General features: G+C 35.7%; 1 protein-coding gene across 1 annotated transcript; it reads right to left on the bottom strand.

Moving 5' to 3' along the window:
- ACTR6 (actin related protein 6) lies at positions 1-23,212 on the bottom strand. The gene is made up of 11 exons (XM_058568583.1): positions 23,088-23,212; positions 21,085-21,202; positions 19,988-20,056; positions 19,000-19,123; positions 17,452-17,587; positions 17,302-17,358; positions 12,502-12,600; positions 12,328-12,406; positions 5,450-5,621; positions 3,845-3,983; positions 1-1,783 (listed from the first exon to the last, which is right to left on the bottom strand). The coding sequence occupies exons 1-11, from the start codon at positions 23,153-23,155 to the stop codon at positions 1,654-1,656; spliced, it is 1,191 nt and encodes a 396-aa protein (XP_058424566.1). The 5' UTR covers positions 23,156-23,212; the 3' UTR covers positions 1-1,653.
- Positions 23,213-25,659: the final 2,447 nt, after the last annotated feature.

The raw sequence follows: 25,659 nt of genomic DNA on the forward strand, positions 1-25,659 counted from the left end.
CTCTATACAGAAATTACAGTTTACTATAAGCATGTGAAAACACACATCGTTCTCAGCAGAACATACCAGGAGACTTCAGGCTAGGGCATGTTTTGGGGATGCAGCTTTGAGGAATGTCCCAGTTCCTCACAGGAAAAACACCCTGGTTGGTGATGATAATATTCTGCCTGCGCAAGATGAATTCCTGACAAGTCATGGAAAGCCCTTTAAATGGGGACTTAGCTTTTTAGCTCCAAGCACATCACCTTGAAATTCTAGCACTGTTACACTCTATGGATCCAAAACCTTCCTTTATACCACCAGCATCTTTTTGCTACACTGCCCACAGATTATTTGCTAGTAACTGGGTATCACACAAACAATCACAATTTGCAACTCTGGAATGATAACCAGCCTAGGTCTAGGAAGGAGTGACCAGGCCCTAATCCAATACAATCCAGATGTAACTGTAGTGGACAGCTCTTTCACCCTGCTCAACAACTGTCTCTTCACCCTAATTTTCCTTTGCAAAACTACCTTCTTTCACTCTAGGCTATCGTAGTAGGACAGTCCAAGTCCCTGAAGCCACGGGGTAGGTGCATGATCCTCACCAGGGTAAAGAGACTGGTAGGAATTTGATTCATGAGCACAATGACATGAGATAGAAAATACAGAAGCTGAGATATTTTGATGGCAGGGCTCTATAAGGATTGTCCCTTGGTATCTGTAACCTAGACTCCTAAGGATATCCTGGTTTTTATTCTTCCTAAGGCTACTAGTCCAGCCTTTTCTTAGATTTTATGAGCTGTCCTCTGTCCTGATAACTTTTGGTTTGCTTAGCATTGCCAAATGAGTTTCTACTGTTTGCAATCAAAGAAACCTACCTGATCCATTTATTAATGTCTCTGTCAGCTGTTTCCTTAAACTGGAAAGCTGTAGCCTTTAACTTTAAAATGCTTACCGTGGATAATAAAAGAGTTTTTAAAACTAAACACTAACATTTGTATTGAGAGTTTTTGAACAACCCCAACTTCAAATTTCTTTTCATCCTAAAAAAATGGTACAGTATTTTTATGAGTGAAATAATACATTTATGCCAACACAATAGTAACCAAAAACACTTTAGTAAATTGGCTTTAATCTCCATTCTTTCAAACTTACTCTAAGTAAAAAATAAAACTTCAAAGCACACGTAAGATTAGTCCTTCCAACCTTATGACGATTTTAAAATAAACTAATTAGTTCTGAAAGAGAGAGAGAAATCATATCAGCTAGAAAACACTTTGGCCAAGTCTTAGTCATAGTCACACACAACTACCTTCTAAGGAAAACTGACCACTCAGACAGTTAAGTTTGCGCTTTCAACTATGAAGAATTAAACTTAACATACATTCACTCTTTCACCTTCTAATGAAAGATAACCTACTCTCAGAAACAACACAAGCATTGTTATAGTAGTCTAGCTCCTAAATGAAAATATGGACTGAGTTACAGTTTAATTAATAACCTAGCTAAGAAACCTTTGAAAATTAGCCATGGATCAAAGTATTTACATAAGTTTAAGATTTTATCTTAGGATGAAAGGTAACACAGGTCCTTAACCTTTTTTAAAAAGCACACTGAAATTAAACCTTTCAGTCACAACCAGTCAAAACTTTCATTCAGAAATGTTTCTTAAATATCAAATTTCTCTTCACAGACGCTATGTCCATTTTCTTCATAATCTTCTCTTGTTACTACCATATCTTCAAAGTCGTCATTCTCTGATATCAATTTTCCACCTTCCCAGGCATAAGTAATAGGGCTAAAAATAAAGGTAAAATAAATGAACCCAGATGATTTTACAGAACTGGAATGCCAGAAACATTAATTAGTAACTAAAACGTGGCAATCTCTACCCAACCTGATTTAACAGAAAATCATTTAAAGTGTGAAAATAAGCATAAGCTTCATAGGAGTAAAGCAAACACAGAAAGAACAGAATCTTGGTAAACGCTACAAGTTAAGTGTTTCTTTTTTTTTTTTCCCTGTACTCTGAATTTATGGACCCTCTACTTTTATTTTTTTTATTTTTTGGTGAGGGAGATTGGCCCTGAGCTAACATTTATGCCCATCTTCCTCTATTTTATATATGGGATGCCGCCACAGCATGGCTTGATGAGCGGTGCATAGGTCTGCGCCTGGGATCCGAACTTGCAAACCCCAGGCCGCAGAAGCAGAGCATGCAAACTTAACTGCTACGCCACCGGGCTGGCCCCTGGACCCTCTACTTTTTTTTTGTGAGGAAGATAGGCCCTGAGCTAACATCTGCCAATCCTCCTCTTTTTTTGCTGAGGAAGACTGGCCCTGGGCTAACATCCATGCCCATCTTCCTCCACTTTTTTTTTTTTTTTGTGAAGAAGATCAGCTCTGAGCTAACATCCGTGCTAATCCTCTTTTTGCTGAGGAAGACTGGCTCTGAGCTAACATCTATTGCCAATCCTCCTCCTTTTTTTTCCCCAAAGCACCAGCAGATAGTTGTATGTCATATTTGCATATCCTTCTAGCTGCTGTATGTGGGACGCGGCCTCAGCATTGCCGGAGAAGCAGTGCGTCGGTGCACGCCCGGGATCCGAACCCGGGCCGCCAGCAGCAGAGGGCACGCACTTAACCGCTAAGCCATGGGGCCGGCCCAATAAATGTTTTCCTTATTGTATTTATTGCATTTCCTAACCTTTATATATATTTATATATATATATATATATACACACACACACACACACACACACACACACAGTAGATGTGCAATAAAGATTTGATGAATAGAAGAATAGAAACTATTTTCTGTGGATCCCTTGGCCTGTAATGTGTGCACGACTTGCTTGTATTTAAAATGCACAATGAAAATCCATTATGCTTCATACTCCAAAGAGTATATGAACATTACTGTTGATAAAAATCATTCCAATCTGATAGCTATAAAAATTAAGTGATCAGATGAGGGCCTTCTATTAACTGCTGTTGATTCTGAAAATTCTACTTTAGCTTTAAAACAAAACTCTAAAATTAGGAGTCAGGTATGTGGGGTCTTGTTTGCAACTCTGCCACTTAAGACTGGGGCTGGGTGTTAGTTAGACATATATTTGGTAAGAGCTACTGACTCAAGAATTAAGTATTAGTCTGGCAACTGCTATTAACTCACCGTAAGGCCTTTGCCAAGTCATGAGCCCTTGTTTCTTTATTTACAAAGTAAGAACATCAAACAGGATGATCTGTAAGCCTTTCTTACAGCTCCAAAATTCTACCTTAATTTTTTTTTTTTACCACTAAAGTGGAAATGATGATATCTGCTTTTTCTCATAAAACAGGATGGGGGTAGAAATAAAAGAGTTCTGAATTTAAAAAAAAGACTAGTTAAATGTAAAAGTTTATTTAAAATATCAAAGTATTTTAAAACATTCCAAAACAACTTATAAATTGACATAACTTATCTTAATGATTTAATTTTTAAATTTCTATTCTTGATAGAAACTGTCAAGAAATGATACATCTCAGATAAATCAAATAGATTACAACCTGATTGCTTTGACTGTAAAAATCTCTTAGGAATGAGGACTGATTTACTATATGGATGTGATCTTATATTAATTGAGCACCCATAATGTATTAACCATTATGGTTGGCACTTGACATACTTCATCCCATTTAATCCACTGAAACATAAGGTTTATCATTTCAATTTTTGAGAAAAGGAAAATGAGGATGCCAAATGTGAAGTAAACCTGCCAGTGTGGTAGAACCAGGCTTTAAACTGAAATCTGCCTATAGACCACTTTATCTACAAAATGCTTTCCATGTTTTGTTTCTCTATCAGCCAACACTTACTTTTCAGGCAGCACAACAGAAACATCATAATCTGTTGGAGTGAGACATCGAACTTCTGAGTAAACTCGATCTCTAAATCCTGGGAAAAGGGAATTTCCTCCTGTCAAAACAATGTTCTTAAAAAAATGCGGCTGCATTTCTGTAAGAGAGAAAAAAAAAGAAGGAAGAAAAAAGGCATTAGAAAATCTGTTTATCTTTCTGGAAAGATGGGGATGAGGGCTTAGGTAAGAGCAATTAGATTACAGTTACTGGTTGGGAAACCATAAAATTTTTTTATAACCATATAAATTATAATTTATAAGATTTTGTAATGAAGTTATAGTTTACACAAATAGACACATTTCAACAGAGTCAAGTATAACCTCAGAGATCTTTAAAAGAAACGCTAAGGGGAAAGGGTTGAACTGCTGGCTACTTATTATATACCCATGTAAACGATATATAAATGAGAAACATTCTAGTAGCAGACATTTGATAACTATAATTGTTCTTCCTAAAATGGAGGGGATCTTTCTGTAGGCTGAGATGATGACCTAGTGTAAGGCTGAAAAGGAGGTCCTTCACGACATTTTAACTTGGGAGCCCAAATTTCCATGTTATCTGAGACAGATATATTTATGTACAATACTTACATTTGATAGTGAAAAATACTCATAATCTATAATAATGTTTAAAGAAAGGATCTTATGTTCTATACTCATTAAAGTTACATGATGGCAAGCATTAAGTGCCATATGGTTAACCAGTATTAAAAGCGTACTAAGCACCACTGGGAAATCTATCAGGAATTAACAGATACTGGCCATCCCACCTCATGCTTCTGTTCACGAAATGAGGACAGAGTTCCTTATATTGACACTGAGTTTCAATGACATGACATTAAAGCAGTGTAGTACAAAATGTTGTGTATATCATGACAGCAACTTTATATAAAATGTGAAATTAATATGAAATATTAATATGAAAATAGTTGTGAAATAATAAAGTGATGGCATTATGCAACTTTCTTTTTTCATTCTTTCTTTTTTTTTGAAATGGGAGGAAAGGACACTGCATGTGCTGGATTTTCTCCAATGCCTAGACTGTTCCTTATGAACTAGGAAGACACTTTCAAGATATAAAAGTACTTAAAACTCTAGAAAATTCTTTAATTAAATCATGCTTCAGGAGAACTCACACATCACTGTGAAGCACCATACTTCAACCTCATTAAAATTAACTTCCAAATATAACAGAAAGAACAAACCAGTCCCATCAACAGCAAAAATCATCTAATTGTTAAATTATAAATTTGTATTCTGTGCAGATTTGGGTTTATATTAAAACTTTTCTAAAATGGATATGGCAATTTAATACTCATGGAGATGAATTTCTTCAAGTTTAAATGTACCATAATGACTTTCCCTATATCAAATTTACAATCTAGGACCAATAAAGTAAGAATTACTCAAGTGCATTCTGAGATCTGCACATCTCCATGAATAAAACAGACTTGCCATTTGCCTGAATTATTTAGAAAGAACACATGACTTCTCTAGGGTTCAGAGAGCTTATGATTTCTTAAAATATATCATTATTCCTCAATATTTTACTGTAACTATGTACCTTCAGGTAAGTTCTGAATTGAATAGACAATAGCTTCTGGAATTCCCATTTCTTGAATACCTATATCAGAAGGATTAAAGAGGATTTCGGGAACAGCAAATCTCTCATTGGCCAGACGAAGAATCTGTTCCCCAGATTTATATTTTCCACTTAACACCATCTCTTCCCTTGGCTTAAAGAAAAACAAGATAAAAACATTTAAGCTACATTATCTAGCTCACATAACTAACAACATTTAGTAATATGTAAAACTAATATATTAACCATGTTCTTTGAAGTTTCAAGATACTCAGAAGTTAGAAAAATGTGGTCTTCTCTCCTGTTGCCTAAACCACACAAATAAATAATTACTGACTCTAATATAGCTATTCCCCTAAAGATGATCTGGTTTTATTCCACACATTTTAAAACAGAAAGGAAGGAGAAGACAGGAGAGGGAACTTCATGATCTAGCTATAATAGTAGAATGATTTGAGTTTCTAGAGAACATATTCTAAATGAAAACATTTACCATGTCTTATGTTTCTACCCTTGTTTACTTTCACTCCCCTACTTTAGATGTTTATTGGACATTGTAGTTTTGTTCTATTAGAATTTCCCCTTTCCCTTGTGCAAAAAGCCTACATCTCTAACTTTCTTTATTACTTATTCAATCTCTATTCAAAAATCAGTTTCCAAATAACTTAAGCCAATACATGGACTTTTATCACTGAAATTCTCTTGCTATTTATTTTCTGCTAACTCACCCATTCTGTGAGCTGTGTTCCTGAAGGGGCCAGAGAAAATAATCATCTTCTACAATATTCTACACATCATTAAAATAATGGTCCCTTGCCCTATACAATGAGAACTACAAGACATTATTGAAAGAAATCCATGATGACATAAAGAAATGGAAAGATATCCCATGCACGTGGATTGGAAGAATAAACATAGTTAAAATGTCTATATTACCTAAAGCAATCTACAGATTCAATGCAATCCCAATCAGAATCCCAATGACATTCTTCACAGAAATAGAAAAAAGAATACTAAAATTTATATGGGGCAACAAAAGACCCCGAATACCTAAAGAAATCCTAAAAAAAAAAAGAACAAAGCAAGAGGCATCACAATCCCTGACTTCAAAACATACTACAAAGCAATAGTAATCAAAACAGCATGGTACTGGTACAAAAACAGACACACAGATCAATGGAACAGAATTGAAAGCCCAGAAATAAAACCACACATATATGGACAGCTAATTTTTGACAAAGGTGCTAAGAACATGCAATGGAGAAAGGAAAGTCTCTTCAATAAATGGTGTTGGGAAAACTGGACAGCCACATGCAAAAGAATGAAAGTGGACCATGTGCTATCGCCATTCACAAAAATGAACTCAAAATGGATCAAAGACCTGAAGGTGAGACCTGAAACTATAAAACTCATAGAAGAAAATATAGGCAACACACTATTTGACATTGGTTTTAAAGGAATCTTTTTGGATGACATGCCTACCCAGACTAGGGAAACTAAAGAAAAAATAAACAAGTGGGACTTTATCAGATTAAAGAGCTTTTATAAGACAAATGAAACCAGAATCAAGATGAACAGACAACCAACCAGCTGGGAGAGAATATTTGCAAAACATACATCTGACAAGGGGTTGACCTCCATAATATATAAAGAACTCACACAACTGAACAACAAAAAAACAAACAACCCGATCAAAAAATGGGCAGAGGAAATGAACAGACACTTCTCCAAGGAAGATATACAGATGGCCAATAGGCACATGAAAAGATGCTCAACATCACTAATCATCAGGGAAATGCAAATCAAAACAACACTAAGATACCACCTCACGCCCGTTAGAATGGCTATAATCACCAAGACAAAAAACAACAAATGTTGGCGAGGATGTGGAGAAACAGGAACCCTCATACACAGCTGATGGGAATGCAAATTGGTGCAGCCTCTATGGAAAACAGTATGGAGATTACTCAAAGAATTAAAAATAGAGATGCCCTATGATCCAGCCATCCCACTACTGGGAATCTATCCAACGCACCTGAAATCAACAATCCAAAGAGGCTTATGCACCCCTATGTTCATTGCAGCATTATTCACCATAGCCAAGAAGTGGAAGCAACCTAAGTGTCCCTCGACTGATGATTGGATTAAGAAAATGTGGTATATATACACAATGGAATACTACTCAGCCATAAAAAAAGACAAAATTGTCCCATTTGCAACAACATGGATGGGCCTGGAGCGTATTATGTTAAGTGAAATAAGCCAGAAAGAGAAAGACAAACACTGTATGATCTCACTCATATGTGGAATATAAACCAACACATGGACAGAGAAAACTGGACTGTGGTTACCAGGGGCAGTGGGGGTGGGGGGTGGGGGGGGCACAAGGGGTGAAGGGAGTCATATATATGGTGATGGACAAACAAAAATGTGCAACCCAAAATTTCACAATGTTAGAAACCATTAAAACATCAATAAAAAAAATAATAATAATGGTCCCTCGCAATTTTACTAAGAATCATCAGCTCACCTAGATTTGGTCATAGATATTCATTTCATTTGACTTACATATGCAGTTTTCCTCAAATAACAAAGTATATCCCAATCCTTTATATAAGTATTAAAAAACCTTAAAATATATGAAAAGAAATATTAATAAAGAGTAATATAAAGAATATTAAAGATGCCTTAAAATAATCAGTTATCTCCTCTCTGTTAAGATTTCAGCTTCCTCAGAGAAGCTTTTTGAGTCCCACATAAAAGGTCCCTCCATTATTCTCTATATTATCCTTCACAGTCTATACTGCGTGCCATCACATATCCACTACCTAGCATAGCATAGTATCAGGTACACAACAAGTATTTAATAAATTTTTGAAAGCAGCATGCAAGCCAACAATGTGCCATTCATTGTATTAACCATTTTACATACATTATCCCACTGAACATTCCCATAACCCTGTAAGGTAGGCATGTTTTCCTTTTATTAATGATGCAGTTGGGCTTGGCAAGGTGACATGACTTGCTCAGGATCATTCATCTAATAACCAAAAGCACATACAACATATTCCTTCCACTATACTGCCTCTCTCAATCTGGATATGAATGATTCCAATTTCTTTTTCTTTTTTTGTGAGGAAGATCAGCCCTGAGCTAACATCTGATGCTAATCCTCCTCTTTTTGCTGAAGAAGACCGGCTCTGAGCTAACATCCATGCCAATCTTCCTCTATTTTTTTTTTATATGGGACGCCGCCACAGCATGGCTCGCCAAACAGTGTGTCGGTGTGCGCCGGGGATCCAAACCGGCAAACCCCGGGCCACCGCAGCGAAGCACACGCACCTAACCGCTTGCACCACCGGGCCGGCCCCTCCAATTTCTATCATTTGGAAATCCCATGCTCAAAACATTATTTTTAAATAAAAATATCCAAAAATTACACAATATTCACAATTCTCTAGGAAGAACAAGGAAAACTACAAATCACTTTTAACCCAATTAAACTGTTACAGTAGCAAAGAGAAGAACATTATTCTTTCACAAAGTATTCTTCCTTCTCAGAGTGGAAAATATTTCCTATAAATTTATAAATTCATTTAAAAGCAATGTTGGCTTGAGTTTAAAGGATATAACTCATTTTGTCAATACTCAAAATAATACAAGACACATGCAGATTTGGAGAATTTCAGTTGACAAAACATTAGAGACTATCTAGTCCACAGCCCTGATTTTACAGAGGAGGGTCATGTGGCTTTCCAAGGATCAAATATCTAACTAGGGCAAAGAGCCAGAATTAGATATCCTTGTTGAATGTTAGCTCTAAAGCCACTAATCGTTAATATATAATCTGGAACTACAAATAGTTTCTGTTTTTAAGAGCACAATTCCAAAAAGATTTTTGGTTTAGACATAGACAAATGAAAGAGTTTAGAAGGGCCGCTAGGAGCTGCTGAGTCAATGTAGGTCCTGATTACTGCACAGCCCTCGTAAGTTTCATTCTGGTACCATGAAAGAAATGATCAGTTTAAATTAAAATAGCTCTGCAGAAAGTGGTAATCATTAATTCTGAGGGCAATTTTCTCAATTTAGGTCAACCAAGCACATTATACTTTAGTAGGCATCCTCTTTCTGATAAGAGATAAAACTGGAATTTCTATCAGTTGTAATCAGTAATGATATTATGGACCTTATTATTGTTATTGTTACTATTATCACTACTTAGAAAATCAAGGTTTTAACTTTTTCCCAAGTATTTAAAAATATTCTTGAATAAAGTATCGAAGTCCAAGTTTTAACCATATCCTAAGGGCTCTCAAATAAATATAATTTTTTCATTTTTTGTAGTATTGTTTTTCTAATTTCATAAATATTTACCAGCTCTCAACAAAGTTGTTGCATATCAGGCAACACTAAAAACAAGCTAATCAAGTATTAAATTCAAAATAATACATTTTAGCATTAATCCTAACACATACTAAATATAACTGTTTCTAAATCTTAAAAATTATTAAGATATATGCATGTTTAACATGCATTGTGAATAAAATATAAACATTAATTGACAAAGTAAAGATTAAACCATTATTTTTGAAATAAACATCAGATGTAACATTCCATCATCTGGCAAAAGTCCAGTCCAACCGACTGTCCACCCAAGTGATATTAAAGTGCACAGGTAATAAGCAGTCTATACTGAGTTAATGACACACAGTCCACAACCAGATACTGATCACAAGGCCAAAAGCCAATAAAGGGGCTGCAAACAGTATTACATGGCTTCTGCCTTTTTTCTCCCAAGACGATGAGTAAAACAATAACCACACCTCTACTGGCTCACTATGTAAGGTGCAGATTTGAGAAAACAAGGCTTACGATTTGGCGAGGAAACCGGCAATGTTTAGCAGATAATGTCCAATAAACTGACAGGTTGATAAGTTGTCCTTTGCAGGGCAGGAGAGAACTATGTTTTATAAAAGAGAGAGATTTCTAAACCTAGCTGACAGTCCAATCATCTGGAAGAGATTTAAGTTTAAATTTTCAAACTGAAGCCCTTAGCATTTCCAGAGACAGGAACTGAGAACATAGATTGTTTTTCAGGTGCCCAGGTGATTCCAATGACCAGTCAGGTTTGGAGAAACTGGGAATCACTGAGACTTTACTCAGGGTCCATCCCTGTAGAAATACTTTACCACCATTTACCACTATTAACTCTACGGAGTACTGTAAATTCTCCATCCGGTGTTTTATATCACTGGAGTGTTTTAATCAGCCATAATATGTAAGGATGATCAAATGTGCCTAATGAGAAAGAGGCTTGGTGTCTATATATTTGGAGCAGTTTTCCTTATCTTGTAAAGAAAAAAATACACCTTCCATATCCTTTTTTTTTTTCATAATTTTATTTATTTATTTATTTTTCCCCAAAGCCCCAGTAGATAGTTGTATTTCATAGCTGCACATCCTTCTAGTTGCTGTATGTGGGACACGGCCTCAGCATGGCCGGAGAAGCAGTGCAGCGGTGCGCACCCGGGATCCGAACCCGGGCCGCCAGCAGCAGAGCGCGTGCACTTAACCGCTAAGCCACGGGGCCCCTTCCATATCCTAAGTAGGACTCAGGCTTCCAGTTTCTCTCCCCAGTTCATGTCCAGGCGAACCTGATCCCATAAGCTGTTCCAATTCTCACTTCTGAAAGCCAGCCTAGGTGCTTCCACAAGGATCTGTTTCTAAGGACATTACAGGATGATTTCAATTTTATAACGCTCCAGGTAGCCTTCTCTAAATTCTGATTTGTATTTCACCTCAAAAATCTTGCCAAAAAATTTTTTTTAATTTCAGGCATATAAAGAAGTATAGATAATTATATAAAACCCATGTATCCATTAACCAATTTAATGCAACTTTACAGATAAATTAACACTCCCCTTTTTAATTTGGTGTTATCATTCATCTACATAGTTTTATACTTTTACTTCATATTTATGTATTCCTAAACAACATAAATTACTATTCCACACAGCCTGAAACTGTACATATCCTTCTGAAACTTGCTTTTAGCCATCATCATGTCTAAACATATTAGACAGAAATGAGATTTATTCATGATGATCATGTAGCTCTACTTCATTTTCACTATTGCTTATTTTATAATATGACTACATCAAAATTTATTTATTCTTCTTCCATTAGTGGATATTTAGGCTCTTCCCAATTTTTCACTCTTTTAAAGTATACTGCAATGACATATACCATAAATGTCTCCTTGTGCAAATATGCTTACATTTCTGATGGAAGATTTTTAACCTCCAAACAGTCCTCATCAAGCTAGTAACTAGAAGGGCAAACTTCACATTTACCCAAACACAGAACTGATAATTTACTGAGCTGAGCAAAGATAAGGAGAAATGACATTATTTTGACATTCAAGATAAACTGCTTTGCAACACTTTGAAAGTGCATTGGATTTTGCCCCTTTCAACTATAATCTGATCATATCAGACCAAATGTGAGTAAAACTAGGCCCTGGATCAACTACATCAATAATTTTCACAACAGGCAAATAACCACATTCAAACTAGATTTAAACCAATTCTTAAGTAAACAGAATAGGGTTAACCATAATCTAGGCAATGATACTGTTTACCTCCAGATTTGTCCCATGTGCTATCATTCGGCTGACAGTTCTTTATCTACATAATTTCAGTGAAATATTTATTAATCATTTATACACTTGTGTCTGGAGAAATGGCCACTAGGCAGGCAGTCGTCAACAATTCTGTAAGACTCCACCAATCACAGTTGGATGCTTTTCATATCTGACTGAGGTCACTTGAAGAAATGTCAATGAGGACTTTTTAAATTACCTTACAAAAGCCCTTTTTAATTGTACTGAAGTCAGGCAAAACATAGTCTATCATTACTGTATTTTCTTCTCCTTTCAACCTGGAAAACAAAATAGAGACTCATGAAGTATTTTAACTATGTGTAACATTACCCAAGGATCAACTTTCCGATTCTTAGATTACCATTATACATACTTTGCGATATCCATGTCTTTATAAAAATCCTGAGACACATAGCATACATCTTCTTTCACTTGATTAATCACATGTGTTTCATCCATAACGTGCAGCTGTCTAAACAGAAATAAAAACTATAAAATTTGAAATAGAAAAAAATTTAAATATAACAAAATTATCATCTAAAATATTTTTTCTGGAATTAAATTTTCAGGTTAACTGATTTTTTTAAATATGAAATTCTTGAATGTTTAAAATATTTTTAACTTTATGGAATACTCTCATTTCCATTATCTTATTTAATTTCCACGTGATCCCTCTGAGGGCAAATATTAATCCAGTTTGCAGAAGGAAATTGAAAACAGAGGTGTTAAGTGGTAAGGTTCATCTAATTAAAGAGAAAACTGTTTTCTCCAACCATTCTGAATGGAATCTTGCTAAAATGCCATAACTCTTTACATTTTCTTTTCTGATTATAGAAGTATTATGAGTCAGCACCAGTACCTGGCACATAGCAGAAGCTTATGATGAGTGAATCAAAGAAAACATAGGCTTAATGTAGAAAATAAAGATGTTTTAAAAAAACAAGCAAAAATGTAAAGTTATTTCCTTTGAATATTTTCTCTGCACAGAGATTATATACGTTTACTTTTTGTTTTAGACTAAATATTATCTCATAAACATTTTCTTATGCAATTACATATTCTTTAAAAATATGATTTTTCACTGCGCTATAATATTCAATCAGAAGGATCTGTTAAAATGTATTTATCAATGTTCCTAATGTTGGAAGTTTAGATCAGGGAAGAAAGATATTTGTGTGTTTATGAACGTGGACTTTGGAGTCAGAGACTTAGGTTTAATCACAACTTAGTAGCCAAGTTACTTCTTTGGGACTCAATCTCTTCAACTCTAAAAAGGTAATAAGATCACCAATTTAACACAGCTGTAAGAAGTAAATGATTATAATCATACATGTAAAGTGTTTAGCATAGTCCCTATACTCAATAAATAAAAACATTATTGCTTCTATCTTTTTGTTTTTGCTATAACAAGCATCATCACATACACCATAATTTACCTTCTCTAAGATACACTATTGCACCAATGAGAAGAAAAAATGCTAATTCAACTATGACAATTCTAAGGTACCAATGATTAGAGGATTCATCTCAATTTCAGAGGTTAAAAAGTGAAAAAAGTCCAACTCAGAATCAATGAAATACAAGTATTTTTATATCTCTGATTAGCTCATTATTTATTCATACTCTAGGACACAGAATATGAAATTCTTTCAGTCTCTTGGTATATTGCCAAATTGTTTACCAGAAAAGTTATTTCAAGTCATGCTCCAATCAGCAGTAAGAAAATCCATATCACAAATCTGCAACATCATCTTTTGAAAAAAATTCTATTAATTTGGATTGTAAAATGGCACTTTAATTTGCGTTTTCTCTACTAGGTAGTGCCATGAGGGATTCTTCTCTGTTTTGTTAAGTCATGTATCCCAAGTTCCTAAATAAATGTTTGATAAATATTTGAATTGAATTTGTGGTTACTACAGGTGTTCAACATTTTTTATGTCTGGAAATTATCCATTTATATGCTTTCACTATATGTAACTCACTAAATGGTGCCACTGACCATGTGTGTCTGAGAATTATCTAACCATTTTGTACCAGGGTAGTGTTTTTCTTATGGATTGATAAGAGCACTTAATATATTAAAGGTAATAACCCTGTGTCATATTGTTTCATGTTTAGTTTTGTTTGCAAAGGCTTTTGACATACATAAGGTTTAAAATATTTTTTTTTTTTTTTGAGGGAAATCAGCCCTGAGCTAACATCCGATGCCAATCCTCCTCTTTTTTTGCCAAAGAAGATTGGCCCTGGGCTAACATCCGTGCCCATCTTCCTCTACTTTATATGGGATGCCACTACAGCACAGCTTGACAAGCAGTGCATCAGTGCGCACCGGGGATCTGAACCTGCGAACCCCGGGCCAGTGAAGCGGAACGCACATCCTTTACCACTATGCCACTGGGCCAGCCCCTTAAAATTTTTATGAGTTAAACACAAAAGCTGACAAAAATGTATCCTGTTTGAAGTCTGTGGTTTTCCGGACTAGAAGGGGACAAAAGTGGGGTTAGGGTGCTAGTAATAGTCTGCTTGAATGGTGTTCTGGTTACTTGGATATGTTCACTTTTTGAAAATTAGAGTTGTACATTCAAGGTTTGTACTTTTCTGTATGTTTTACTTCTATAAAAGTTTATTTTTTTAAAAAGTTTTATGTAGAAAAAATATATCCTGTATTATTTCTTCTACTATATTATTTTTCTTCTACTGTTTTATGCTTAGCAACTCAGTTAAATATTTTCTTGTTGTGCTTTTATTTTTATATTTAAGTCTTAAATCTATTTGAACTTTAGTGTATGAGGCAAAGTAAAATTTTAATTTTTCTCCAAACAGCCAACTTTCCCTGTATTCTTACCTGAATAATTAATCCCCTCCTGATTGGTTTCTGATGCTCTTTAGTATATATTATCTTTTTTTTTTTACCTACAACGTTTGATTCAGGATTAACTATTCAGTCTCACCGATCTATCAGTTAATCTTCTAAAAATATTACCTTAATTTAATTATTACAATTTTAAGATGTTTTACCATCTACTAGAGAAAGTGTTTCACTATTATTCTTTTTCATAAATATTTCTAGGTATTCTTGCCAGTTTGTTCTCAAGTTGAACTTCAACAGCCTTGCTTTTTAAACTATATTAATTTTTTTCATTCCGCATAGAGGAAGGATTAAGTGCACAGGCTATAGACATGGGAAAAAAATTGCACAGAACTACACACACACAAATGCATGTGAAAAAGTGGTGAAATGTGACTATGATCTGTAGTCTGGTTAACAATACTGTACCAGCGTCAATTTTATCATTTTGATATTGTACTAGTTATATAAGATGTCATTAAGGGTACACAGGGCTCCATGTACTATTCTTGCAACTTTCTCAGTCTATAATTATTTCAAAATAAAAAAAAATTTAAAAAGATACTAGAGCTAAGTGGGATAAGGACTGGGGAATGATGGCTAAGAGGAGTGGGTTCCTTTTTGGGGTAATGAAATGTTCTAAAACTGATTGCGGTGATGAATGCATATACTAAAAACCATTGATACTGTACACTTTAAATGAGTGAACTGTATGGTACAAGAATTATATCTCAATAAAGCTGTTAACAAAAAGTAATGGTACATATGGCAGAAGAAAGAAGAAAAAGGAGGGAGGAAAGGTAGAAGGAAATGTTGACTCACTTATTTTCAAATATAACATAGGGGGAGCTAAGAGATATTAACAGTATCATACTGACCAAAGTTAACGTAGCAAGATATTAAGATTTAAGAATTCAACTTGTGGGCCGGCCCCATGGCTTAGCGGTTAAGTGCGCGCGCTCCACTGCTGGCGGCCTGGGTTCGGATCCCGGGCCCGCACCGATGCACTGCTTCTCCGGCCATGCTGAGGCCACGTCCCACATACAGCAACTAGAAGGACGTGCAGCTATGACATACAACTATCTACTGGGGCTTTGGGGGAAAAATAAATAAATAAATAAAATTTAAAAAAAAAAAGAATTCAACTTGTGTTTTTAAACACAATAAAATTAAAAATAATAGCATAAATAAAATTTAGGAGGCAGGAGAAGAGTTGGGAAGTGGCTAAGTACACTAATTCCTCACCTTTTAATAGTGGACAGTCACCTAATATTGGTTAATCCAGAAAAAGAAATATCAATATATTATTAAGGTTTATAGAAATTAAAGAATAAAAGATACAGGGGCCAGCCCCGTGTCTTATCGGTTAAGTGCGCATGCTCCGCTACTGGCAGCCTGGTTCGGATCCTGGGTACGCACCGACGCACCGCCTGTCTGGCCATGCTGAGGCCGCGTCCCACACACAGCAACTAGAAGGATGTGCAACTATGACGTACAACTATCTACTGGGGCTTTGGAGAGAAAAAGGGGAAAAAAAAAAGGAGGAGGATTGGCAATAGGTGTTAGCTGAGGGCCGGTCTTCCTCAGCAAAAAGAGGAGGATTAGCATGGATGTTAGCTCAGGGCTGATCTTCCTCACACAAAAAAAATAAATAAATAAAAAATAAAAATAAATAAAAGATACAGTTCAAATATTATACTTTGTGTGGAGTGGAACTGACATGAGAGATAGAAAGGGAGGCAGAGATTTATTTTCCTTTTAGATCCTTACTTATGTTTCTTTTTTTTTTTTTAGTGAGGAAGCTTCGCCCAACTGTTGCCAATCTTCTTTTTTTTGCTTGAGGAAGATTAGCCCTGAGCTAACATCTGTGTCAACCCTCCTCTATTTTGTATGTGGGTCACCACCACAGCATGGCTGACAAGTGGTGTAGGTCCGCGCCCAGGATCCGAACCCAAGAACCTGGGCCACTGAAGTGGAGCACACCAAATTTAACCACTACGCCACTGGGCTAGCCCCTATATGCATTTTTGATTTGCTTTTCAATGTACACATACAACATTTATAATTTTAAAATGTTATTAATAAATTAAACTCCCTAGAACTTAGAAATGTTTTTTTAGCGGACACTACCATACTATATGTCAGAAAGCTTTTCAATTTGATCATTAGTATTTACATACGTGATACAGTTTTTTAAGCAATAATACAGAATTACCAACTGAAGTTACAACTAAAGGTAAAGAATAATTTTAAATTACTTTATCAAGTTCATTGCCAGTTGAAGTTCATAGCTTTGATTCCCAAAAAGTCAAAGCTAAGTATTACCTGTAAGATATGATCTCCTTTAGATGATTGGTTAGGAGTTTTCCTCCCACATTTATCCTAGAAAAGGGAGAATTCAAATTTGGTTCAGTTTACCACACATTTCATTCAGTTTTATCCTAAGAAATAATGTGAAAATTAAATGCAACTCACCGAATAATTGCTTCTTTTTTCTTTTTACTTCTACAATAAGGAACTATATGTGTAAAGGAATATCCACTATCTACTATGATACAGCATAATTCAGAAGGATTATCTCGGAAATATCTATGTGCACTGAGAGCCCCAGCTATTTAAAAAAAGGTAAAGAAAAAGATAAACACATTAAAGTGTAATTAATTTAAAGCAATAAAGAAAGGTAGCAAACTAAGGCAAGCACAAAGACAAAAACTTTCCTTTATTTATTAGAAAATGTTAATTTAAAATAATATTCATTTCTGTCATAAGCTCTTGGTAGTGTTTACACTTTAAAATATCACATTTTTGTGGTAAATATGATAAAAAAAATTTGTGATCAATTTTTAAAGGTAAATATTCATTTATAGCTTATAATTATTTTAACATCAGATAATTTTATTGAGTATTTATTACATGCTGGGCACTATTCTAAACTCATGAGTGTATATGTTTTAATCCTCACAACAATCCCATTTTACAGATGAAGAAACTGAAACATACAGAAGTTAAATTATGTGCCCAAGGTCACACAATTAGAAAGTAACACAGCCAGGATTCAAACCTTAGGCAGCCTGACTCTAGAGCAGGGTTTCTCAACCTCAGAACTACTGACATTTTGGGCCAGATAATTCCTCGTGGTTGAGGCTTTCCTGTGCATTCTAAGATGTTTAGCAGCATCTGTGTCCTCCACCCACTAGATGCCAGTAGCACCCTCCCAGTGATAACAACCAAAAATGTCTCCAGACATTGCAAAATGTCCCCTTAGGAGCAAAATCACCCACGGTTAAGATTATTCTAGAGATTGTGATCTTAACCATTGTAGTATACTGTGGATTATATAGACTTAAATTCTGCAAGCTAAATATTTGAATACTTTCATCATACAGTCATGTAATGTAATTTTAGCCTTTAATAAACTTACTTCTACATGATATTTACAGATTGTCTTTCCTCATATTGGCAGCCTGAGCTATTAACATTATTTCAATCAATAATAATAACAATTGCAACTACATTACTGACAGAAAATATAACTACCTCAGAAACAATCTTTCACAGATTAGAAATATGTGGTGAGTAACTTCATTAGGGAGAAATATCATACTAGTAAAAAAACAAAGTGAGAGAAGTCTGACTAGATAATCTCTAAAGATTCATCTAGTTTTTATTTTTTTATTTTTTTTTAAATTTTATTTATTTATTTTTTCACCAAAGCCCCAGTAGATAGTTGTATGTCATAGCTGCACATCCTTCCAGTTGCTGCATGTGGGACACGCCCTCAGCATGGCCAGACAAGCGGTGCGTCGGTGTGCGCCCGGGATCCGAACCCGGGCCGCCAGCAGTGGAGCACGTGCACTTAACTGCTAAGCCACAGGGCCAGCCCTCATCTAGTTTTTAAATTCCATGTTCTAGTTCCTTCAAATCTAAAAGAATGTCACCCAATATTCTTGGATTTTAAGTGTTTCTTTAGCCTATTCATATCCATATTCACATAACTCAATTTCAATCAAAACTTTAACTCACCATTTACTCTTAATACTGCTTGGAACTGGTATTCTTCAAATAGGATTTCATTCATTGATTCTTGAATGGAAGTGAAGTTAAAGTATGGTTCTGTGATAATAATATTAGTATCTAAAAAATCAACCTATGAGTGAAAAAAAATCCTAAAAGTTTTATAACTTCGTATTTATAATTATAAACACTTGTTTTACATAAATAAACAAACATTTGATCCTCATAATAATCCTAGGAGACAGGTCTTATTATTATCCCATTTAATAGGTGAGCAAACTAAGGCAGAGAAAAAGTTGAATAAGTTACCAAGGTTCATATAACTAACTAGTTAGTGACAGCTAGGTTTGAACTCAGGAAGTCTGGTTACAGAATTCCTGCACATTAGCTATTATTCGATTTTAACTCTCTTAATGGTAGCATTAACAAAATGGTACTGTCAAATTGTTTAAAGATAATTATGCAAAAATAATAAATGATACAAGATTGGGACTGTTGTTATTTTGTTTTTAAAAGTTAAAAGTTGAGAAGCTTTAGAATATTTAATATTTACATAATTCTCGCCCACACACTCTTAAGAAGCATCAAAATTTGAACATTCTCTCAGTACACCTAAAATCACACTATAGACATTAAAAGTACATGATTCTCATATTGTAATATTCACACATTCAGATATGAAGGCAAAAATATTTTATTGTGAAAATAAAAATGAGATAGTGAATTGGTCAAATAATAGTAGAAATCTGAAGTAAAATTTTAATCTTGAGTTTAATACAGTCTCTTCTCAACCTCAAATTCCACTTCAAAATGGAAATTCTATTCACTTGCACTAATTTAATATTTAGAAAATCAAAGCTAAGCACAGTATATTAAGTGACTTAAATATATACTAGAAGCATATTCAAAAGTTTATAAATCTTAAAATATAAGTTCTAATTTTTCATTTGAATAAGGCATGGAAAAAGAAATTTGAATACATACTCCAATTTGTTACCTGATACATTTCTTTTCCAAAAAGGTAATCCCAAACTTGTCTTTGAACATCCCAATTCACCAAATAGCCCTAAAAAATTTTTTCATAAATTATCAAAAATATTTGAGCAATTTTTAAAAATGAGATTAATATATTCTAAATCACTGATTTCTATCTCATTGTGGTTACCTTCACCAGTTTAATGCTATTTGAATTTCAAACCCATTATATTGGTATGTTTTTCTGTTTTTAAAGGTTCAAAAAATTACAAATTAACAATAACCAAAACGTCAAGGGTTCAAAAGAAATAACAATATGTAGATATACCTCTCTATACTTCTTTTCTTTTTTTTTTTTTTATATTTTAAAAGGGAGGCTGGGCCGGGCCGGTGGCATAGTGGTTAAGTTCATGTGCTCTGCTTCGGAGGCTGGGGGTTCGCAGGTTTGGATCCCAGGCACGGACCTATACCACTCATCAAGCCATGCTGTGGTGGTGTCCCACGTGCAAAATAGAGAAAGACTGGCCACAGATGTTAGCTCAAGGCCAATCTTCCTCACCAAAAATAAAAGGGATTTATATTTTTATTTATTTATTTATTTTTTTGGTGAGGCAGATTGGCCCTGAGCTAACACCTGTTGCCAATCTTCCTCTTCTCTTCCGCTTGAGGAAGAGAAGCCCTGAACTAACATCTACAGCCAATCTTCCTCTAGTTTGCATGTGGGACACCACCACAGCATGGCTTGATGAGTGGTGAAGGTCCATGCCCGGTTTCCAAACCTGCGAACTCCGAGCCACCAAAGCGGAGCACGTGGAACTTAATCACTATGAAATTGGGCCGGCCCCTATACTTATTTTCTCTAATGTGTTCATCTCGTTTAGCTTTAACATAAACAAGTAAAATTCAGTACCCACAATCAGTAACTAAACCAGGGTCATTTATTTTTAACAAGACAATTTAATTTCAATTTTTGGTTTTAAAAAGATCTTATTTAAAATTTAAATAACTCTTAACAGAGACCTAAAAATTTTTTCATACATACAAAATCTTATACATACATTTAAAAATTATCTTTAAATTTAGGTCTATAATGCTAGAAATAACATATAGTTGAATTACCTTCTGAAAAGGAAGAATGTAAAAGAGTCCAGAAGGGTCCTTTATTTCATCTATCTGGTTAGCAGTAAAAGTTTTAAGTCGCGCCGTTTTTGACCTGAACTGACAGTTAGGAATAACCCTATAAATAAAGAAACAAATAATATAATTATTCCCTAAATACTTAGTTCCTAAAAATACATTTACTTAGTCATCACCCTCGATGCCAAAATATGCAAAAGCAGTTTCCCCCAAAATATGCAAAAGCAGTTTCCCAATCTGTCTTCAAATAATAAAAAAAAGTCTTCTTTTTTCTTTAAGGTTCTAGTATATACCAGGTTCTATACTGGACCTTTTATCTTTCTCAAATAATCCTCAAGGAATCCTTACAGGCGGGTATTGGTTCTGCCACTGCACAGATGAGAGCTGGGGCTTAGGTAAAGTTCCTGGTCTTTCTGACTTGAATGCAGAAATTCTTACTACCATTCTGGTAAAAGATTTACAAGTTCAAAATTCTGGCCATGAAATTAAGTTTCCATGAAGTCAAAGATTTTCTTTTTTTTTTAATATATATTTTTTAATAATTTTATTTATTTATTTTTTCCCCCCAAAGCCCCAGTAGATAGTTGTATGTCATAGCTGCACATCCTTCTAGTTGCTGTATGTGGGATGCGGACTCAGCATGGCCGAAAAAGCGGTGCATCCGCGCGCACCCTGGATGCGACCCCGGGCCGCCAGCAGCAGAGCCCACGCACTTAACCGCTAAGTCACGGGCCAGCCCGGAAGTCAAAGATTTTCAATCAGCAAGACGCTATAGGGTACAGAAGTAGGAAGTAGTTTTAAATATGGTTGCTGCCCACCATGAGCTTACAATCTAGTTAGGAAGGCAAACTAGAGCCATTATCAATCATAAACACACGTACATATGTATATGTATATATACGTGTGTGTATACATACAGAGAAAGAGAGAGAGGGAAGATATTAGGATAATACTGTAAAAATGTTTGGTACCTGCTTATTTCACTTACTATGCTGTCATTTTCTCTATATGTTTAAATATTCTTTGAGGATATGATTTTTAAAAGCTTCATTGTAGTCAATCTTATGGTTGTATTACAATTTTACTCAATTTCCATTCTTGATTTTTTAGGTTGCTTTCCACTTTTTTTTGCTACCATACACAATATCTATAAATAATATAGAGCATCCTGTACTTACTTTTATCAAATACCTCTTATTCCTTAGATAACTGATAATAGAATTGCTGTGTCAAAGAATAAGAAGAATGATACACATTGCCAAAATGTTTTCCAGAAGACTGTAACAATCTACATTCCTACAGTTTGTCCTCTTAAAACACAAAAAGGAAAAGAGGGAGAAAGGAAAAGAAAAATAAATCCTCTATGAATATGATAGAAGAAAAGCGTGTCTTTAAATCTGCTTACTCTTTATTCAAACATATATTACGAATGCCATTGTATTTCTGTTTGACTCTAATCAACCAGGTCACCCAATGAGCACCTCGAAAGGCTTAGGCACAAAGCCTTTCTCATTGTGGTTACCTTCACCAGTTTAATGCTATTTGAATTTCAAACTCTTCAAAGTCTCCAGCCACTAAGACAGTGGTTTTTACACTTTTTTTTAAAGCCATGGAACCTTTTAAAGATCCGACGAAAGCTACAGCCGCGTCCCAAACAAGATGCATATACACACAAAATGTTGCCCACGATTCCTGAGGGTTCATGAACTTGGTGTCCAACCGCTTCTCTACAAGACTATTTTCCTGAGCTATTTCCTGTTACGAAAGGAAACACACGTCCCACTTCCGGGGCCACGTAGCCCAAAATGAACACTAAAATCACCCTTCAAAGCGTCCTAACCACCCAGCTCCAACAAGAGCATCCCTCTGGCTCAGCTTAAGGCCGCGCGGGGGCGTTTGCAGTTTACTGATGTCCCAGGATGAAGGGTAGCATGTGAAACTACTAGGCATATACGCCTCGACCCTCGGAGGAAGCAAACACTTACGAGACATTTTCATGGCTGTAACCGATTTTGGCATTGTAAGCTCCGTTATCAAGCACTAAAGTCGTCATTTTAGCACAAACGACGGCGCCGTGGCGTTCTCTTCCCGTCCCTTCTGCTCACACGTTTTCCGGCACTCTATGGTTTGCAAGAGCGGGGCGTAAGGACGCTTCCGGTCTCTCTTAGCAACGGAGGACGCCGGAAGTCAGAGACCGCACTGCCGCCCTGCCTGTCAGCGCGAGTTGTAGCGTGCTTCCAAGCCTAACCCATACAAGTCGTGGCGAGATCCAACAAGAGTGGAAACTGCTGAGTGCTTTATCTCCCTTTGCGTATTTGTTCTTTATTTCGCAGATTGACTCGCTCCTGCAAGTTTCTTCCAACCCCCTGTAGCGAACCAGCTGTGTGTGTGTGTGTGTGTGTGTGTGTGTGTTCGAATAGTATGGTTCACACAGTGACATTTCTTGAAGAATAAAGTGCAAAACCATACGCAGCATGGAATTGGATTTGAGATCTCTTCACCCTCAGTCCCCGCAACTGCCCATCCGACTGTAGGAGCCGACCACCCTGAAATACAAATATGTTGTTCTGTCAGCCGCCTTGCTTTTCCACTCACTCTCTTACTCTTCCTCTGTCTACTTGTTCTTCGGGACAGAGCTCTGTGTCATTCTTATCTGAAGCTAAAAACGCTTCTCGACATCTGACTAGGGCAAACTCCTTTAATATCATAATGGTTAAGAGAACGAATTTTGGATTGGAATCCGGACTCTGCCACATAATGTCTGTGTAACCTTGGGCGGTGAAGATAATAATGGTTAATACATAGCACTTACTTAATGCTTGTGGGTAAACAGTTCTAAGAGCTTTACATATATGAACTAATTTAATCTTCACAATTTATGAAGTAGGTACTATTATTGAAATCAAAGAGATAGTGGTTAGGAGTGCCATCTTTGCATTCAAATTTCTGGGTCAAATCCTGGCTCTGCCACTAGATGGCTTGGACAGGTTAGTTAACCTCTCTATGCCTTAATTTCCTCATCTGTAAAATGGAATTATATTAATAACGCCCCCTTGCAGAATTGTTTTATGAAAAGTAAATTATAAAAGTCAAGTACCTGGTAGTAGTTATCATCCTCCTCCTCCTCCTCTTATATGATCATTCTCTGTTAACTTGCATAGATGGCAAACTCCTTGAAGTCAGGCACTTGATTGGTGTCAATATCCCTTTGTATCAAAAAATTGTTAAATGCTCAATTTTAGTCATTCTATTTTCTCTAATTTAATATTAAATTGATTAAACTCCAAACATGGAAAGAATATTTTATAAATCTTACATCATAGAGCAGCCATCATTTCTATTCATTCTCATCTTTTAAAACATGCTCTTTCAATTCTGTCTCTCCTTCTGGTTATCATTTGTCTTTACCCTTTGTCATTTAAGCTTCTCTTTTTGCTTTCCTAACTTACTCGCTCTTGGTTCAAGATCATTTTTGTTGTTGGCTTCAGCTCTCATTACGTACTGATAAATCCTAAAGCAGAATTTCCACCCCTAACTGTAATCTGAATGTTTCTACCCAGATATCCTGAGATAACCTTAAAGGCAACAAATCCAGAACTGAGTCTTATCTCCAAAACTGCTTGTTCCAGCTATATTACTTATCTCAATTAGTGTTGTGCCCCCAAGATCTACCCAGTGCCCCAAGCTAGAAATCTCAATTACCTTCAACCTCAATCCTTGACTTAATCTCTGGAGTCTGTCCTTGACTTTCATCTCTACTGATACTGCCTTCTCACCTGAAATAATGCCACTGCCTTCTCAATGCCCTTGCTGCCTCCATTCTCTTCTCATTGTGATCTGTCCTCTGTACTGCCAGCATAATTATCAGCAAATATTTTTCTAAATCAGAAAATTGATCATTCTCCCTAAATTCACTCACCACAGAAGTCTTCCGTGGCTTGACATTGCCTGTGAAATAATGTCTATACATTTGCAATCTCATTCCCCTAAAATCCATCTTACAGTGTGTACTGGTAAATGTTTAACAAGATCTCCAGGAAGAAAAAAAAGCCCTGATTTGTAGTGTTTACTACCTTCTGTGGTGTAAATATTGTAACAATGGCTGATTTCAAGCTATCCTGAGGTTACCAAATACCAAACACAGAATTGGAAAGAGATGCACACAATTGGTTCTCATGAGCCAGTATGAGCCAGCTTCAGCACAGACTTTTCAGTAAAAGCTCTAACTCCATTCACTTGCACACCATGCACATTCCTCTCCCAGGTTTTAGCACAAATAATCTCACATATATAAATATTAATTTTCATGTATGTACATGTATATTTTAGCAATGTATAGTTTTAAAAGAGTTAAAAAACATGACTCTGATATAAATACATAATGATGGGCTGGTAAAGTGGTTAAGTTTGGCATGCTCCACTTTGGCGGCCCGGGTTTGGTTCCTGGGCACGGACCTACACCACTCATTGGTGGCCATGCTGTGGTGGCAACCCACATACAAAATAGAGGAAGATTGGCACAGATGTTAGCTCACGGTGAATCTTCCTCAGCAAAAA

Source organism: Diceros bicornis, chromosome 25 (assembly GCF_020826845.1).
Source record: "Diceros bicornis minor isolate mBicDic1 chromosome 25, mDicBic1.mat.cur, whole genome shotgun sequence".
Classification (NCBI taxonomy): domain Eukaryota; kingdom Metazoa; phylum Chordata; class Mammalia; order Perissodactyla; family Rhinocerotidae; genus Diceros; species Diceros bicornis.

Coding starts and splice junctions, on each gene's coding strand:
- ACTR6 (XM_058568583.1), bottom strand. CDS start 23,155: ATGACGACTTTAGTGCTTGATAACGGAGCTTACAATGCCAAAATCGGT. Junction 20,057..21,084: donor ACATTCTTCCTTTTCAGAAG/GTAATTCAACTA, acceptor AAAATTTTTTAG/GGCTATTTGGTGAATTGGGA. Junction 17,588..18,999: donor AGCAGTATTAAGAGTAAATG/GTGAGTTAAAGT, acceptor TTTTTTAAATAG/CTGGGGCTCTCAGTGCACAT.